Source organism: Protopterus annectens, chromosome 2.part2 (assembly GCF_019279795.1).
Source record: "Protopterus annectens isolate FY-2018-M chromosome 2.part2, PAN1.0, whole genome shotgun sequence".
In the NCBI taxonomy this organism is placed as follows: domain Eukaryota; kingdom Metazoa; phylum Chordata; order Ceratodontiformes; family Protopteridae; genus Protopterus; species Protopterus annectens.
The window spans coordinates 1,147,242,866-1,147,261,256 of NC_056730.1; the positions used below are offsets into that span (position 1 = coordinate 1,147,242,866).

Below are 18,391 nucleotides of genomic sequence, written 5' to 3' on the forward strand. Positions count from 1 at the left end.
AGTCCTCATTTTTCCACCTCAAACAATAAATCAATCACTATCCACCAGTCTGTAAGCCAGTTTCTTTTTATCAGATTGTCTCCATGGTAACATGAAAACCAGCTGCAGAATTGTTACTGAACTTACATGTATTTGCTAGAAAAGAAGCCTTGTAATATTCAATGCTCTTTTTAAGTTAATTGCCCTCTCATCAATCTAAGGTCTTTATTGCATTTATTTCCTCATGCAAGAATGGGAAAAAGCACATTAATGTCTTTCTGATCATGCTTTTTAACCAGGCTTTTTTATGCATAGCTCACATTTCTTAAAACTGAATGAGAGAGAGAGAGGAAAAGAAGAGAAAAAAAAAAAAAAAAAAAAACACACACACACCACAGCAGCAGCATTTGTTTATAATCCCCATTACACTTAAAAATAACTGAAAAAAAGTTTACTTTGTAGCATGTAGTGGCTTGCTCATTCTTAACTGGACACCCACTACATTTTTAGAGGGTCAAAGGAGAAAAAACAAATGTCAAGATGCATATCCACACACAACACACACCACCATATCCACACATCAACAGGACCACCAAGTCACCCATTCGCAGGTCTCTGCCACGTCTGAACAAACAAGAAGCCCCAGTAAACATCCACATGGAGGAGATGCAGATTCTACAGTACCCCAAACATGACCCGAAACAAAGAACAAAGCACTGAGAGACACATATGCAGACTACATGACATTTTAACTTTTCTTAATGAGCACTCTGTAAACATCTAACATGCGAAGAAAATATTTCTGAACTCTGAGACTACAGAGAAAACTAATAGCCAGAAGCTCAACGTCTTCATAGCCAACATTATTGGTTCATAGGCAATTACTATGCAAAATGACCCTAAAGGACATTACGTATAGCCATGCTTCCCAAAAGTATTTGGCAGGTTTTGATACTACTCATTGTGTAAGGGGTATAGCCTGGGTAAGAGTGGTCAAACAAATGCAAGCCTCCTCTTTCCAACAGGGATGTAGGTAACAGACAAGGGGTACATTTAAAAATTTCCCCATACACTGACACAAGTGGAGCATGAATAAGCTTCACATAGCTAGGAAGCCTGTTCCAGCGAAGGGGTAGCCCCAGACACTTACCTTTCCCTCCAATGAGTGTTTTTATGTTGTAGATGATATTTAGGTCCCAAGATCGGGCGTTTCTGATGCAAACTGTTTTGTAGATATAAAAACACTTCCGCAATGGCTAATCAAAGGATGCTTTCTCCCTTGGCAAAGACCATAGAAAAATGTATCCACAAGCAATTGCTAGACCACCTAATTCAAAACAATATGCTGTCCAGCTGTCAACATGGTTTCAGGCCTTCCCACAGCACTACTACTGCCCTCCTTTCCTTTATGGACTGTATCAACAAAAAAACATAACCTCAATATGCTTTCCTCTGCACTGTTTATAGATCTGTCCAAGGCATTCGATATGGTAAAGATATGGTAAATCACAAGATACTTACAAATATCCTCAAATCCCTGTCATTAGATGCACTACCTAGAACGTGGTTCCAGTCCTACTTAGATAACAGACAACATGCTGCACTTTGGCATAATACTCTATCTACCCACCTGCTCGTTAACCTTGGTGTCCCCCAAGGGTCCATAGTGAGACCTCTCCTGTTTTCTATATTTATCAATGACCTTCACCTAGAAATTCCCCAAGTTACTTACATTCAATATGCAGCCGACTCCACACCTACATGCTCAGCCACATCAGTATCTGAACTTCACTCCCTTACCCAAAAGGTGTTTAACACAGTTGAACAATGGTTAACACAGCGCTGTCTCCTTCTGACCCCTAAAAAAACTGAGCTCCTCCTTTTTACCCCTACTTACAAGTCCCCCCCATAGATTTTACAGTCACATCCAATAATGGTACTCTCATATCCCCAGATCCAACTACTAGACATCACCATAGATAACAACCTTAACTTCGACACCCATATCAACAACACTACTGTTAATAAAAAACTAGGCTCTCTATACAGGATCAAACCTTTCCTCTCTCCCGCAGCTAGAATAACTGTTGCTCACACCCATTTAATCTCTACTCTCCTCTATTTCTCATCCATATACACTAATCCATCTAAAAATAACCTTAATAAAATGGAAAATTCCTATAACAACATAGCAAGATTTGCTATAGGCAACCCTTTCAGAACCCACCACTGTTACAATTTAACCGCTAGGCTGGCTTGAATTCCAAAATCAGCTAAAATTCCACCAACTGACCATTGTCCATAAAACTCTATACAAACCTACAAATACCCCAATAGTATCTACCCTCTTCATCCCCTACAATAATCTCGAAAGCCTACGATCATCACATAAACTTCTTGTCGGTATTTGTAAATCAAACACGGCTGGTGACTCTTCTCCGATACTGCTGGAAAATCCTGGAACCTTTTTCCCAATGAACCTTCCTCACTTCCCTCTATATCACTTTTCAAAACGAATTTAAAACTTTTCCTCAAAACACACTGGCTGTGACCCTGTACTGAACCTGACTATCAACTAGCTCTTCTTACTAGGTTCAGCCTACACTCCTCTTCTCAGTAACAAAGAGTCTATCTTAACAGCAAACCTTCTCCTTCTACATACTATTGCTTACATCATCTTAATTTCATCAATGTGAAAACTTTTGTACTAATTAATTGTTCATAAATCAGTTTCCTTCTCACATATATTATGTATTGAAACTGCATTGTGCATTACACAACTTATAATGGATTACATTCCATTATTTTATGGTCTTCTGACCGCTGATTATTTCCCACTAATGTACCTGCATTTGTTTACCTTAATTTGTATATATGGCTTTGTTACTGTTTTCATTTGGAGCTTATCTCCATGGGCCTCTACTGAAAATGGACATATATCCGGTTAGACTAGCACGGTCAACAAATGTAAAATAAATATATATACATAATAGATATATATATCTACAGCTCAAAGACATGGTAGGGCACTTTGCTTATGATAAGTTGTACCTAGAAGACCTCAAGTGCTTCATACTGCTTGACCAGCTTTGGAGTGCCTTTGTTTAATTGTTTGTTAATTAAACTCCTTCTCCTTTTGTCCTTTCTGTGCAGTAGGTGGTCTAAATGTCTGGAAGGTATTCTAGCCCTGCACTGCTGGGGTGATCTCCATGGCTTTAAACCAGGTTTCAAGAACTACACAGACCTCTACATTCTCTAGAGCAAGGAGAGCTTGCAAGTAGTAAAAGTTTTGTTTAGACTCCTGGCACTGAGCAGCATCATCCTTAGCAAAACCAACCCAGAATAATCTATGTCCAATAGTTATTATGTAGGCAATACCCACAAAAAGGACTATGGGGGTGGATAAGGTTTTACCCAATATTCTATAGCCTAGAAGGGACAGGTGTAAACCATACCGGACCAAGGATCAGTGTGTCAACTAAAATCCTTGCAAGCTAACAGACACTGTACCCCCTTCAAATAAAATCTATCTAGGTGTTTGTCCTGTAGTGCGTGTGGCAGGTAAGGTATAGTACAGTTTTGTACCCACTATAAATGTAGATGTTAGAGTGTATACACTGCTGCAGTCATTACACTTTGGAACTCGGGCCGACTGTGGGACTGCCTGACGGCAGGATAACCCGAGTTCCAAAGTCTTGGTCCGGCATCGGTTGCTGTCGCTTCTTCCCTGATGTCAGTGCGCCAGGGGTATATAAGATGCAGCCGACGCCATTTTCTTCAGTTTTTCTTGCCCCAGACGTCAGGTTCCACTGCCATTAGTGCCTGTAAATCTTTCGAGCTGAGGTGATTGCAAGGAGCAGAGCAGTTTTCTAAGAGACATATTTTAAGTCTGCTGAGTTAGCTGGCTCAAAAGGAGGCAAAGTTAAATTTTTCCAAGACGAAGTTGAGGTCCCAAGTTGGAGTTGGTGCTCTTCGGGGCGGTCTTATGTTTTTGGCCCCTCTCAGGTACTGTTTTAGCAAAGGATGGGAAAAAATTGGTGGATCCGTGTTGTAATGAGCAGAGATGGCAGAGGCATGGATCTTAATGGATGAAAAGGAGAGGCCTTTGTCCAGCATTTCAGTCAAATATTGCAGAATCTGAGGAATGTTTGGGACAAGAGGATCAAGGCTGTGAGCCTGGTTCCAGGCACAGAATCTCTTCCATTTATCTGAATAGGCTTTCCTAGTGCTAGGCCTCAGGCCTCCAAAATGACATCCATAACAGCTTTGGAGAGAGGCTCTGTTTGCTTGACTAAGGAATCTGCCATGCAGCCAGGTTTAAAGTCTTGAGCTGGCATTGAAGTATCCGAAACAGTCAGAAGTTGAGATTTGAGGCAAAATCCATGGTGGTCCTTGTGCTAAGTTCTTTAAGATTGGGTACCAGTGCTGGCGTGGCCAGTCTGGGGCAATCAGCATCATCTTTGGCCTTTCTTGTTTGGCTTTTATGAGCACCTTTGAAAGGAGAGGTATTGGTGGGAAAGCGTACACCTGTAGATTTTTCCAGCTGAATGAGAGGGCATCCACTTTCCATGCTTGTGGGTGGTAAGTCCTTGTACAGAATTTCTGTAGCTGGTAATTCATTGGGGATGCGAACAGATCTATGTCCGGGCTCCCCCATTTCTGTTTTATCATCCTGAACATTTGTGGATGTAATTTCCACTCGTGCGGCTCCACAATGTTTCTGCTTAAGTCATCTGCCAGTGTGTTTTTCTCTCATGGCAGGAATTGTGCTTGCAGATGAACTTGATAGGTTATAGCTGTGTTCCACAAGGTCATGGCTTGTCTGCAGAGGGGATATGAATGTGTGCCCCCTTGCTTGTTTATGTACCACATAACTGTGGTGTTGTCTGTCTTTAGTAGTAGTTGTCCTGGATGCAGAAGGTCCTTGAAAGCTATAAGGGCATTTTGTACAGCTAACATCTCTTTTTGATTGATGTGAAGATGCCTTTGTTCTGCGGTCCACTTGCCCTGAATACATTTTCCTGCTATGTGTGCTCCCCAGGCGTAATCCGAAGCATCTGTTGTCAGTGTTTGCCTGGCTGTGGGTTGAGTGAAAGGCTGTCCCTTGTTGAGGTGACAGGCTTGAGCCCACCATCGAAACTCCTGTTGAAGGCAAGGAATTAGTGGTATTACTGTTTCCAAACTGTGACAGTGTTGAGACCAGACACTCTTTAGGTACCATTGTAGTTTCCTCATATGTAGTTTAGCATATGGAATTAGTAGTATGCAAGATGCCATGTAACCCAAGGCCTGCAGAATTTTTCTTGCAGGGAGTTGGGTTTTTGTTGCCATTAATTGGAAATATTGAGTCAGTTGTCTTTGCTTGTCTGGCGTGAGATATGCCATCTGGGCCGTTGTATTTAAGCTGGCACCCAGGAATATTCTCTTGTGAGGGCACTAGTTTTAATTTCTTTTCGTTTACTGTGTAGAGCAGTCTTTTTACAAAACGCCAGATGCTTTAGAAGAAAGTCTTCGCTCTCTGCTTGAATAAGGCAGTCGTCCAAGTATGGGTATATTTGAATTCCTTTTTGTCTGCAAAATGCAATTACTGGTGCCAGGCATTTTGTAAAGACCCTGGGCGCAGTAGATAAGCCAAAGGGCAGTGCAGAGAATTGGTAATGCACTGAACCTAAGAATCTGAGGTATCTTCTACAATTTTGTCTAATAGGGACATGCAGGTGTGCCTCCTTGAGGTCCAAAGTTACGAGCCAAGCTTTCTTGCCCAGCATGGGAAGAAGCTGCTGTAGTGTCAACATTTTGAATTTTGGAACGTCCAGGTAAGTATTTAGAGAAGAAAGATCCAGAATGGGCCTCCAAGCTTTGTCCTTTCTGGGAACCAGAAAGAGTCTCGAGTAAAATCATTGTCCTTGTTCCTGTTTTGGTACCTTTTGAATAGCTCTCATGTCCATGAGTGCTGTAATTGTCTTTGAGCCTCTGCCCATTGATCTGGTGGCAGATTTGGCATTCCTTTTAACCTTGGCAGAGTGTGAAAGTGGAACGTGTAACCTTGAGACACAATATTGAGAACCCATTTGTCTTTGGTGATCATTTGCCAATTGCGACTGAAAAGTGCCAGTTCCCCCCCAAGGGGGCTGCCAAGAGTGAGATGTTTGGCAGCTGTAGTGGGAGGTCATTGGGGCTGTTTTTTTATAAGGTTGAGGCTCATCTTCCCCTTCTTTCTGGGTTGAAGCACCCCATTGTCGAGGCCTGTAAGTACGTTGTGGTTGACCTCTGCCTCTTGGACGTCTGTATCTGCCCCTTTGAGGTCTGCCTGAAATTGCAAAGAATCAATTTTTTGTTGGCCAATTTCTGCTAAAACGAGGAGGCTGAACCTGTAAGAAATCCTTCACCATTTGCATAGATTCTGATTTATCCTCCATTTTCTTTAATACCTCTTCTGCCTTAACGCCAAAGAAAACATCCTGCTGCAAAGGTGTATCTAATAATTTTGCTTTAATTATGATCTGGTAATGTCTGCTCTGTTAACCAAGCATGTCTTCTAATGACAGACCCTGTAACTGCTGCTCTACAGGAGGCCTCCAAGGAATCAAAACCACATCGCAAAGTTTGTTTTCACACTTGTTCAGCTGCATGCAATAAATCCTACATTTCCTTATAATTAGGAAGCATTTTTTGTTTCAACTGAGACATCAAATATTGCTGATATATAATTAGGAAGCATTTTTTGTTTCAACTGAGACATCAAATATTGCTGATATTTAAGCATGTAAAACTGCCAATTTAAGGCTCTCATTGCTAAAGTTGCAGACGTATACACTTTCTTCCCCCATCTGGCTAATGCTCCGGAATCTGTCAGAGGGGACTGGATTTTTTGCTGTAGAGGCCTTTACTCCTTTGGGACCCTGGGAAATAGTTCCAGGGTCAGCAACAGGGTTTTTATAAAGGAATTTGTGTGAGTCAGGGACTCTGTAGTATCTACCTCCTGCTCCAGTTAAGCCAGGCAAAGAATCAGGATTTAAACTGGATTCAGAGTAAACATCATCCACAATATCTACCACTGGCAGAATAGCAAGGGGTCTGTGTTGAGGTAATAAAAAGGAAATCTCTGAGCCTTTTCTTGGATTCTGAGTAATCCTGGCCCTCCTTGTTACGCTTTATTACCACTTACACTATGCACAGTTATTCATGTATTAGAATTACTACAGAAAATTTGGGAAGTATTCAAAACTAAATTCAAATATACATACTAAACTAGGTGATTTCCTAGGGTGACCTTTAGAAGAGGGAAGAACTTGAAGACCCTTTTGGAACAACAGGGTACTCCTACTGTCCACTGTAATGGTATGAACAAGTGTGAAAGCTGTAATTACTGTAAATATGTGGATGTTACCAATAACTTTAGCATCAATGGTACACATTATAAACTTAAGGACAAATTTAACTGCAACTCCAGCTTTGTAGTTTATTTAGCTAGGTGTAAATTTTGTCCTGTTTTCTATATAGGAAAAATGGAGAGGAGGCTCCGCGATAGGATATATGAACATCAATATGCGATTAAAAAAAACACAAAATTAGAGAATGCTTTAGCTAAGCACATTTCTAATAATCAATAACACATTTCCAAGTTTATTATTATAGATAAAGTTAAGTTTGACAGTAGGGGGTGGCACTAGACCCCTAAAATTAGAAGAACTGGAACTAACTTGGCAAGTTAAGCTGAATGCCTACAACCCACCTGGTTTAAATGATTCTTGTTCCATTAGTATATTAAAATTAAAAAGTCTAAAGAGGTAACATTTTGACTTCTTTTACAGTAGGCTTGCAAGTGAAAGTCGCCTACTGTATTTTGTTGCCACCTAACTAATTTAGAGTGTTCTATTAGTAGTACAATAAAAACTAAATAGTTTAAAGAGGTAAAAGTCTGACTTCTTTTAAAGCTGGTTTTCTAGTGACAGTCAGTGTATTTTGTTGCCAATTATTAGTCTATTTAGAGAGTGTCAAAGTAAGCATTATAGACTAGTAAACTGTTGTCTTCCATGTGGACAGAGTTGCTGCTGTCTTTTATATCAGGGTGCCTTTAAACTTGTTAATGTATAATGTGGTTCAATTGGTTAATGTTAACCAGCTGTTTGTATAAATTGAAGATTTTGCCAACTTTGATGATGTTTCAGATGAAGTTTGCCGATTTAGGCAAACAAAAAGCGCTTTAAACAGTGTTATTCCATTTTAATAAACCCATGGACTTTATACAGCCTTTTGTTGTCCTTTTGTTGTCATATTTGTGGATTTACCAACAGTTCCGCTTTACGATTTGTGTGGATGTCACAGTTTTGTTTCACTACTTTTGTGGATTTTACAGTAGCTTGCTGAACCACAGTTTTTCCTTTTATTAGTTTGACTGCAGTCTTCTGTACTCTTAAAATCCTAATAAAACCTAACTAAATGTTAATTTTCATCTCCAACCCAACAATCAAGCCATTGTAACTTAAAAATATTACCCATCAATAATACTAGAATTGAGCTAGTATAGAATACAAGACAACTCCAAATAATCGGTGGCAAATCTTAAATCGCTGGTCTAATTATCTAACATGCAGTTCAAAAAAAAAAAAAAAGCAGGTATTCACAATGTGAAACCTTTCCTAACAAAATATTCACACAATACTACAGCTCAAACTCATCTGCGCCTCATCAATTTTCATTAGTATATAGTCATCTTAGCCAAGTAAACGGAGTAATCTTGTAACAATTATAAAGTTTGCAAACAATCTCCTTAACCGAACAAATCACATATGTATACTTGGATGAAATATACTAACCTAGTCTTAACTGCCCATAATGTCCTCTGAAGTCCAGAAAGATGCACTGCACCAACTGGCACACCACCCCACAACACAACTGTACTAAATCAATGGCTAGTCATCTCTCAAACCATTGGTGACCATCTATACTCTTGTACAGACTACTCAGCTGTGGCATTCTAACTCAGAAGGTATCAGAAATCTCATCTATAACTTTATATATACACTTGTACATGTACTTCAAGAAACCAGATCTGTACTTGCAACAACCTCATTACCAAGACCCCATATTATTTCTATTTCTTATCCCAGTGAAATCAAAACAAATATTATTAAATATTTACATTTTTGCTACAGTAACCACCTGGTTACAAGTCTCAAGTGAATTTAGCTGTTTGGATAAAAATGCATATGCCTTACTTACCATCTGTATGCTAAAACAGACAGTGGGTTAAAAGTTGAGTAGATTTTTGGCAAAGTATCTGCATGGACCTTGGAGTCACTAGAACTAGGGACAGATGAGAAAGATACTGGTTGACGAGGAAGGAATTTATTACGGCAAATGTCATACTGGGTACAAACCGGTAACATATAGGAGTACCTAAAATTAATTCCAGGAGTTCAACATTAGCATAAAATATATGCTACAGGAAAGAAGCCAGCAAACTAGGTATTTAAGTGACAGACTTCTACTCTAAGCTGAACAGATTCCACCAGTCACATATTGCATTTATAAAATGCTGCTCTGTATTTTTTAAATATTCTGATGTGAATTTTAACATCTTTAAAATCGCACAAATACATATTTAGTCGTTTATAAATATTTTTTAAAAATGTGGTATTGTTGCATGGTTATCCAATAGAACGTTAGACTTATATTTTGACAAAATATCAATTACAATGATTTAAAAATACAGCAGGAGTATACACGCATGCACTATACAACAAAATGTTGAATGTTACATCGATGCAAGTTTTAAATGTCGAGTATCTTATTAACCATATTAAGCTACAGCACATCACCCAAGTCATGCACTCTTGACTGTTGTACAGTAGCACCCACCAACACATATGCACACATTTTTTCCAAATTAAAAGCTTTCCAAGTAAAAACACAATCTTCGTTAAAAATTGAGGTATATTATAGGTGTATTACACAACTATAATATGAAATACCAGAACTTCTCATTCAAAAGTCATAACTTTAGTGTTCAGATGTCCTAGGATATATAACTTAATACCCTGCAGTGTCACAACACAAGTACACAGTTGTATCAAGAAAAAAAAAAAATATGAGTTCAAACTGCTCACTAACTACTACTGTTCCTGTAGGCAAGGTGGCAGTGACATTCATTAGTAAAGGTGCAAAAAATATCACGTGTAGAACAGGATGGCTAAACAAGTGTGAGCAATGTAGGCAACAAAATGGGAATCCACTTAGAAAATCCAAGTTATCAATAGCAGCTCGAAGTTCTACTTTGACACACAAGAATACTAAAAATCAAATTTCTTCCCATAGTATTAGGTTTCTTATTCTCATTAAATAAACCGTCTGGCAAAGCATGACTTAAACAATAACATAATGTGCAAATATTAGAATCATTCCACAATGAACACTTGCTGAAAAAAATGCAGCTTGTTGATATTTCTCTTACCAGATGGGCATATCTTGTTTATGCAAATTATTTTTCAGAATGGAAGTTAAAGAGTTAAGACCACCCAGTGAAATGAATAATACATATTGTGTGGTAACACTCACTTGCAGACTTAAGAATTAGTCTGCCTCCCACCACGCTCATTTTTTTATATATCCCAATGTTTTTAATACAAAGCAAAAAATGTGATATATAGATACAATAGGAACCTTCTAATATGCAAAACTGGATTACTCCTCCAGAATATCAAACTCAAATACATATGTACACAACTACATTATATTTCTTTATACAACACCTAGATGTTGCAAGTCTGCAATACACAACGTTAAGATAACCCTAGCCATCAACATTGACTCCATTTGGTTGCATTATCCCGAGTACACTAATCATTAGCCATAATGTCTAACAGATTTACACTACAGCACAACAACTCAACCATTAGACTTAGTCCAACCACAGGGCAAGCCACCACGGCAGCTGGTCAATCAATAATCATGACTAACCATAGCACACTGGTTGAAGTGGACTTACGTGTAAACAACCAGAAAGAAACCATATTCTTTAATTGCAATGAAAGATAGAGATCAGAAAGGTTAAACCCCCTTAGATGAAATCAGCATCAAGTAAAACCTTCTCGATCCAACATAAGTAAAACCGTGACTTAAAATAAGCATGCAGAAGTAAAGGCTTAAATAAACAAAAAAACGCAGTCAGTATTCTTTAGATGCGATCATCGTTTATTCAATGAATTGTGCGAGTTTTCAACTGAAGAGCCCATCTTTTCCAACTATAACGAAGGGCCAACTCGCATAACTGAAAAAGGTGTCTAATTCAAACAAAATCACACACACAAGCCATCACTACATCTCCGTTGAAATGAGTTTTAGGCCCCTTTCATTTCAGAAGTCACCTTGCCTCCAAAATGAAAACATCAAAAATTGCTGTTATTTTAGTCGCGGATATCACGCAAGACACCATCAAAATGCCAGACTAGCAATACCAATTTGCCTCGTAAACACACAGAACTAACTATACTATTACAGAGCAACAGTAACAAGATTAAGGTAAATTAAACTTATGTTCTGTTTCCACAAGAAAATAATAAAAAGAGCCTAATGCATCAGTCTGTCCGACCTATGTCTTTTGCACAACCACAATCAAGTGTAGCAGGTGCACTGTCCAAAACATTACCAATTTTCACAAATTCGCAGCCTTTTCTCCGTTACCAAACCAATCCCAAAAAGACACCTTTCAGGTTTTTACACTATTTAATGGGAGCTTTGTCCAATCATGTACTCGTCTCTCTACATAATAACAGAACAATCCACCAGCTTTATACGAAACTGATGAAGCAACCATATAACTACAAAGTACACATATACACCCAAAAAGAGCAACACAGCCTTAACAAAGCAAAATGACACATTCAGTTCAACGGCAAAATACCGACCTGGGGCGCCGCGGCGGGAGGACACGGACACTGCGGGGATTCCTGGAAGGGCACTGCTGGTATTCAAAGGGACACGGGTCGGGGGGTCGCACCTGCCGTCGCGGCGCCGCTCTCTTTTAGGCAGGTTCCACTAGCAGGCACTGTTCTTTTCACTGACGGATCCTCACTGCAGCTGTTGCACGTATACTCCCTGAGACCCCCAGTTCTTCCTTGTTAGGCCTATCCACCGTGCCCACAAATCTTGGCAACTTACGAGATCCAGGAGATAATATGCGGAAACGGGAAACAAAACTCAGCTCTTAACAAAAAAATCTTCAAATCTACTTAGTACAAAACAAACCCCTACGCTCTCCTTTGATATCCACAACTCCTGTTAACTGTTTTGACTGCCAGAAAAGGGGCGGAGACACTCTCCTGAACGAGCCAATCAGACTGCCACTCAAAAATGAAACTTTTTTTTTTTTTTTTTCTAGTTTCAGAAACGCTTGTCTTTGACCCACAGACGAGCTGTATTTGCTGGTTAGTTAAAGTGACGTAAAATATAGTGGGTTATGATACTCAAGTTGATTGGCATAAACATCAACTAATAAGGTGCTTGAAATATGACCGTGATGTAATTTCTGTGTTTCTATTTTTTAAGGCTGTTGCACGAATGAACATGTTATCAAAGTAGTTTATGGAATAACAGGCAATCCCTGTAATTGGAATTTGTGGTTCGGTGCTTCTAAGTAGTCAGCTGATCGCGAGTGTGATAACTGGCTTGTTGTGGTGACTTTGGGTTAAACAATTATGAGTTCTCAGAGGGGTAATGTTTCCCGTACTCGTTCTCAAAAGCACAAGAATACAACGGTGTTTAAAAATGACAAATACGATGCCACTAACACTCTAAAGGTGAGCGAGAGTTTTTTTTTTAATTTTGTAGATGTCGGTGATTTAAATAAGTAAACTTTGTAGCTTTTAAAACTTATGTGAGTGTCTACGGAAGGGCAAGGCATGTCAGTTTCCACATACATTTTGCATTACTACCCAACCAAAAAAAGGGGGGGGGTCTAAGTGGTTAGTAGGAGTGTAGCCATTATTTGAGTACTGCATATTAGTTTCTGGAATGCAATTCCCAAGGTGTAGTACGTATTTTTGGAGGACATGCCTTTTCATTATCTTTTTCTTTCGACTGTTCCCTTTAGGGGTTGCCACAGCGGATCATCTGTTTCCATTGCTTACTGTCCTCTGCATCTTGCTCTGTCACACCAACCACCTGCATGTCTTCTCTTACCACATCCATAAACCTTGTCTTAGGCCTTCCTCTTACCTGGCATCCTTTTCCTAATATACCTAGCATCCCTGTGCAGCACACGTCCAAACCAACGCAATTTCACATCTCTGGCTCTGTCTCCAAACCGTCCAACCTGGGCTGACCCTCTAATATAATTTATCCTAATCCTGTCCACCCTCATCACACCCAGTGTAAATCTTAACATCTTTAAATCTGCCACATCTAGCTCTGACTCCTGCCTTTTTGTTTAGGGTTGCCACCTTTTCAAATGGCCAAAGTGGGACATGTTTGGTACAGACATCAGATTTTACAGGCCGACACATACCCACGGCCAGTACAAAGGACAGAACGTAACTGTTTTGCCTACAGAAAAGCGTATTCTTGTATCATTTTAGTTGCTTATTCTGTTTCTCATAACATTTAGGTATTTCAGATACAGAATAACTTTAATGCAACTATCACATAAAATATAAGAAATAATTTTGTCCTAAAATCTCAGGACATTTGCCATGTTTACAATTGCATGTCGGGACACAACTGCCCAAAGAGGGACTGTCCCTCGCAAAGTGGGACAGGTGGTAACCCTATTTTTGTCAATGCCACTGTCTCCAACCCATATAACATAGCTGGTCTCACTACCCTCTTGTAGGCCTTCCCTTTCACTGGTACCCGTCTGTCACAAATCACTCCTGAAACTCTTCACCACGCACTCCACCCTGTCTGTACTCTCTTCTTCATCTGTCTTCCACACTAGGCATTACTCTGAGCTGTTGATCCCAAGTATTTAAACTCATCCACCTTTGCCAACTCTACTCCCTGCATCCTCACCATTCCTCTAGCCTCCCTCTCATTCACACACATATATTCTGTCGTAGTCCTGCTGACCTTCATTCCTTTCCTCTCTAGAGCAGATCTCCACCTCTGCAGGGTCTCCTCATTCTGTTCCATACTCTCACTGCATATCACAATGTCATCTGCAAACATTATCCTGAGGGGAAATGTGGCTTCTTAATGAAAAATACCCATTTGACAACAAAGGACTTTTAGTAAATAACACCATAATATATATGTCAAGAGATTTTAAATGTAAATTCCCGTCCATCCCATTTCACAAAATACATTTTGTAAGCAACAATTAAAAAGTGTATTAATGTGTTTGGCATAGGGCTGAATACAGCTTTGAATGCTGGCGGTGTGTATGGCAGCACTAAGTGTGTTACTACTTTCAAGGCTGCAAAATATTTTATACTACTACCCTTTTTTTTGCTTTGGTTACTTGTAGCGCTAGGCTAGATTCTGTATGGAAATAGTGTATCCATAAGACGTTGTCATATTGATCACTGCTGTGGTAACCTTTGCTATATGGGATGTATCCTGCCAATGATGGCAGTGATGGAGAACCCCGGACTGCACCAGTGTTTTTGCTTGGCAGCCAAATGGGTATGGCAGTTGTTTAACATCTAGGAGCTGCTGCTGCATATCATCTCGGCCACAACTCTTAACTCCTTTGTTCAGTAAACTATGGCAAAGCTGAAAAGAATTGGTAGAAAACCAGTTATTGTTACTTATCTTTCTCAAGTGAACTCATTATGCTGAATGTTCCTATTTTGAAGGCCATGTTCCTCACTTTCCAGATTTGAAGGGTATGTTACACATTCAATGTTGAGATTTTCTAATTAATGTCACAGACAGCAGAGAGATGCGCAGCAATAATGAAAAGCGTTTTACTTTAATCATTTTTAGTGGCACAGACCATTTCAGGTGATAACGAAGAGCAGTGGACTTTGCAAAACCATGTCACTTGGTTTTCTGGATTTGCTCTTGCTCATGATCGATTATCGACGCTATAACAGCTGTCCAGCCTAAAGATTTAAGGCATATTCCACACACTCAAACTGTCAGTCAGCTCGAGCTGTGCAGACTAAAAGACAAGTTTGGGCATAAATTAAAAACTTTTTTTTTTTTTATTGTATCATTTTTAGGTCAAAGTCAAAATAAACCTTATCATCCTTTAGAACTACACATGTGTAGCCTAAGTAAATTTTCTTGCATCAGCTCAATTCTTGAGATTACAAAGGAAAGTGAAACGGCATATACAAGTAGAGGAATAAACACAACTAACAAGTACAATACTACTCCCAGTACACACAAGAAAGATCAGATACATTTACCAACGCTCATAAATGAAAAGAATAACCTCCCCTGAGATAAATTAACCAAAATAATACAGGACAGCACATAACAATGAACGTAAAACTTGAAAATCAAAACACTCCACCAGTAAACTAATCTGCCCAACAAAAACCAAGAAAGCACAGACAGTGGTTCTAGCGCTTTCATTCACTTTATTTGCTGTGAACTTCTTCAGAAAACTCGAACTCCACCCTCAAAAGCATTTATATAGTAAAATACCATATCGCATGATCAAGGATGTCCTAAAAGCAAAAAACTTTTTGTTACAAATATATAACAAGCTTCAATGTTGGATGTCAATGCTTAATCTGCAAAAAACACTTTTTTATAGTGTCATTAAACCCACACATCTACATTGTTTGCAATTGTTACAGGCAAAAGTACCTTTAGTTAGAACAGAATTAACTGAGGTGGTAGTCTTCATATTGGCTCCTTGTTCTAATAAACTTTTGATGTTTCTAGTTTTTTTTTTAAACTAAACTTGGGTCGCATACCTATAACTGGTAATAGGCAGGTATGTCCCTAGCCTTGAGCAGCATATTACCCTAACCTAGGATGATACCACAATATAAACAGAAAATCGTTGACTTAGTTTCTTGTGTCATTCTAAGGCGATCCAGTTTCTGTCACCCTAGGACAACAAGATTGATAGACCTTGATGCTTTGCCAGGGATGATCTTCATCTGTCACCCTTGGGATATTTGCTACTGGCAAAGACTCTTGACACCTGCATAGTGCCTTTTTATGGGAGTGTCACAAGGTTAAAATTCGCAACCTAAAAATTTAATCAAAAAACAACCTCAAGGGTCTACTGCTAAATGCTAGGAGTCTTGGCATGAAACTGCACTCATTGGAAGAAGTCCTAGCCTTGGAAGACATTGACATCTGTACAGTCACAGAGACCTGGTTCAAGGCCATGTAGAGCACCCCAGCCATAACGGGTTACACCTCCTACCACATGTTCAGACTACAGATGGAAGGCGGTGTGTCAATAGTCATTAAAGATAAATATACACCTCCTGATTGGTTAAACAATATGATTCCCTGGGGAAACTTCAGGTGCAACTAACTGTTGGTAGGACACCTATTTAAGTCATTGCCAGCTACAGGCCTCCCTCCATGAGTCAGTGCACCCACTCTGCCTTCTTGGAGCTACTGGAATCCATCAAGATGCATCCAAACACCATTGTTCTGGGTGATTTTAATTACCCTTCCATTAACTGGGTAAATTACTCATGCTCAAACTCACTTGCCTAAGGTTTCCTCGAGTTCATTAACTCCAACACCATGGACGAGCTGATGGACACCCCATCTAGGGGTGCCAACATCCTGGATCTGGTGCTTATATGGAGGACGGCTGTAGCATCCCTACTTTGAGGTCTTTCCTCATCAGATCTGACCACAAATCAGTCTCATTCGAAGTAACTGTCACACCTGACCCCCCCAACACCAACTAAACTAAAAAAAAAAACTTCTCCAAAGAAGATTATATCCTTCTAAGGGGTGGTATAATTAGCTTCACTGCACTTCCCCCCTCAGAACTGGCAACTATGCCAAGTCCTACAGCAATGTGTTTTTACAAACACCTGTATAACTGCATTGATGCGGCTGTACCTGATAGGATCAAAACAAGCTCCACAAGGAAGAGCAAACTTGCCTGGTGGACAACTGCCATTAACAGGCTTTACAACAAGAGAGAGAAATTGTGTCTTAAAGTAAGAGGGAGTGTGCCATAAACAGGAAACGCTACTTTCTCGGCTTTAACAGGCAAATAAGGCTTCTTGTGAAGTCCTCCAAAGCAAACTATGAATCCAAATAAGCACCCTCAATTAAGGACCACCATAAGGCGTTCTTTAAGTTACATCTGTAGCCTAAAAGGTAAGACTCGAATTTGTGTCAAACTAGTAATTAATGATACCACTTAACACTGAGCCTGTGGACATTGTAAATCTGTTAGCCGACTGGTTCTGTGAAAACTTCACTCCCCTATCCCCACCACACATACCCCATGGCATTCCTTTCACCTGCCCCTCACCTTGTATCTCTAGAGAGCAGGTCAGAACTAGCAAGACCATTGGGTACTTTTTTTCAGTAATAGCTGCAGCTGGGATGAAGCCGGTGCTTAATGGAAAACGGCCACTGTTATACCCTTGCACTGAGGTGGTGCTTCCACTGACCCTGGGAACTATAGACCTGTTAGCCTGACTGGTCTTATCTGCAAGGCCATGGAGCAAATCATCATCATGGACCTTCTCAACAAAGATATAGGTAATTTCCAAACACTTGACCTTACTCAGTTTGGATTTGTGAAAGGGAGATCATGCCTGTTTAAACCTGGTGGACTTCTTCGAGACAGTCACCAGAGCCCTGGATGAGGGGAAAATTGTACATACAGCCTACCTAGACTTGGCCAAGGCTTCTGACACTATTATCCACTCAGTCATTATTGACAAACTCACCCAGCTAGGAAACATCCCTTACATTGTTAGGTTGGTCGCTAACTGGCTCACCGATAGAACCCATACAATCAAAATAGGGGAATCCACCTCCAACAGCAGGCCTCTACCCAGTGGTGCTCCAAAGGGATCAGTCCTGAGACCTATACTGTTTGGAATCTATTTCTCTGAACTACAAGCAAAACTAAAGGTCTGTGGCTGACAAAATTTGTTGACAACTGCAAACTGGGAGTGGTCATAGAATCCCCAAATTATGAGAAAATTCTACAAGAGGGTCTTATGCAAATAGATGATTGGCACCAAAGTCATGGCCTTAATGCGTTTTTTTTGCATTGAATTTATTATCCCTTTTGGTAAGAGCGATGTTCCAGCTATTACATCAATAGAAATGCCCTAAGCATGCACTCAGTGGCGAGATACCTGGGTACACAGGTTGACAGCAACCTTACCTTTGATCACCATGTCTCCACAGTAGTAAGATGGGCATTCTGTATTGCTCATCTCATATGTAAGGGCATTGTCTCCATAAAGAAGTTATAACCTCCCTGTACTCCTTCCCTCATCAGGCAACTAGTAGAGTT

General features: G+C 39.9%; 2 protein-coding genes across 2 annotated transcripts in view; one reads left to right on the top strand and one right to left on the bottom strand.

Moving 5' to 3' along the window:
* Window positions 1–12,276, bottom strand: part of ABHD17B (abhydrolase domain containing 17B, depalmitoylase) — a 349,588-nt gene extending 337,312 nt beyond the window's left edge. The window contains exon 1 of the mRNA XM_044064394.1: window positions 11,889–12,276. The gene's annotated coding sequence lies outside the window, so the exon portion shown is untranslated. The remainder of the gene's footprint in view (window positions 1–11,888) is intronic.
* A 69-nt stretch (window positions 12,277–12,345) lies between these two features.
* The window catches only part of CCHR2.PART2H9orf85 (chromosome chr2.part2 C9orf85 homolog), a gene marked incomplete at its 3' end in the record, with an annotated part of 415,323 nt that continues 409,277 nt past the window's right edge, over window positions 12,346–18,391 (top strand). Inside the window, exon 1 of the mRNA XM_044064395.1 lies at window positions 12,346–12,779. Coding sequence (XP_043920330.1) covers window positions 12,678–12,779 — 102 coding nt within the window. The remainder of the gene's footprint in view (window positions 12,780–18,391) is intronic.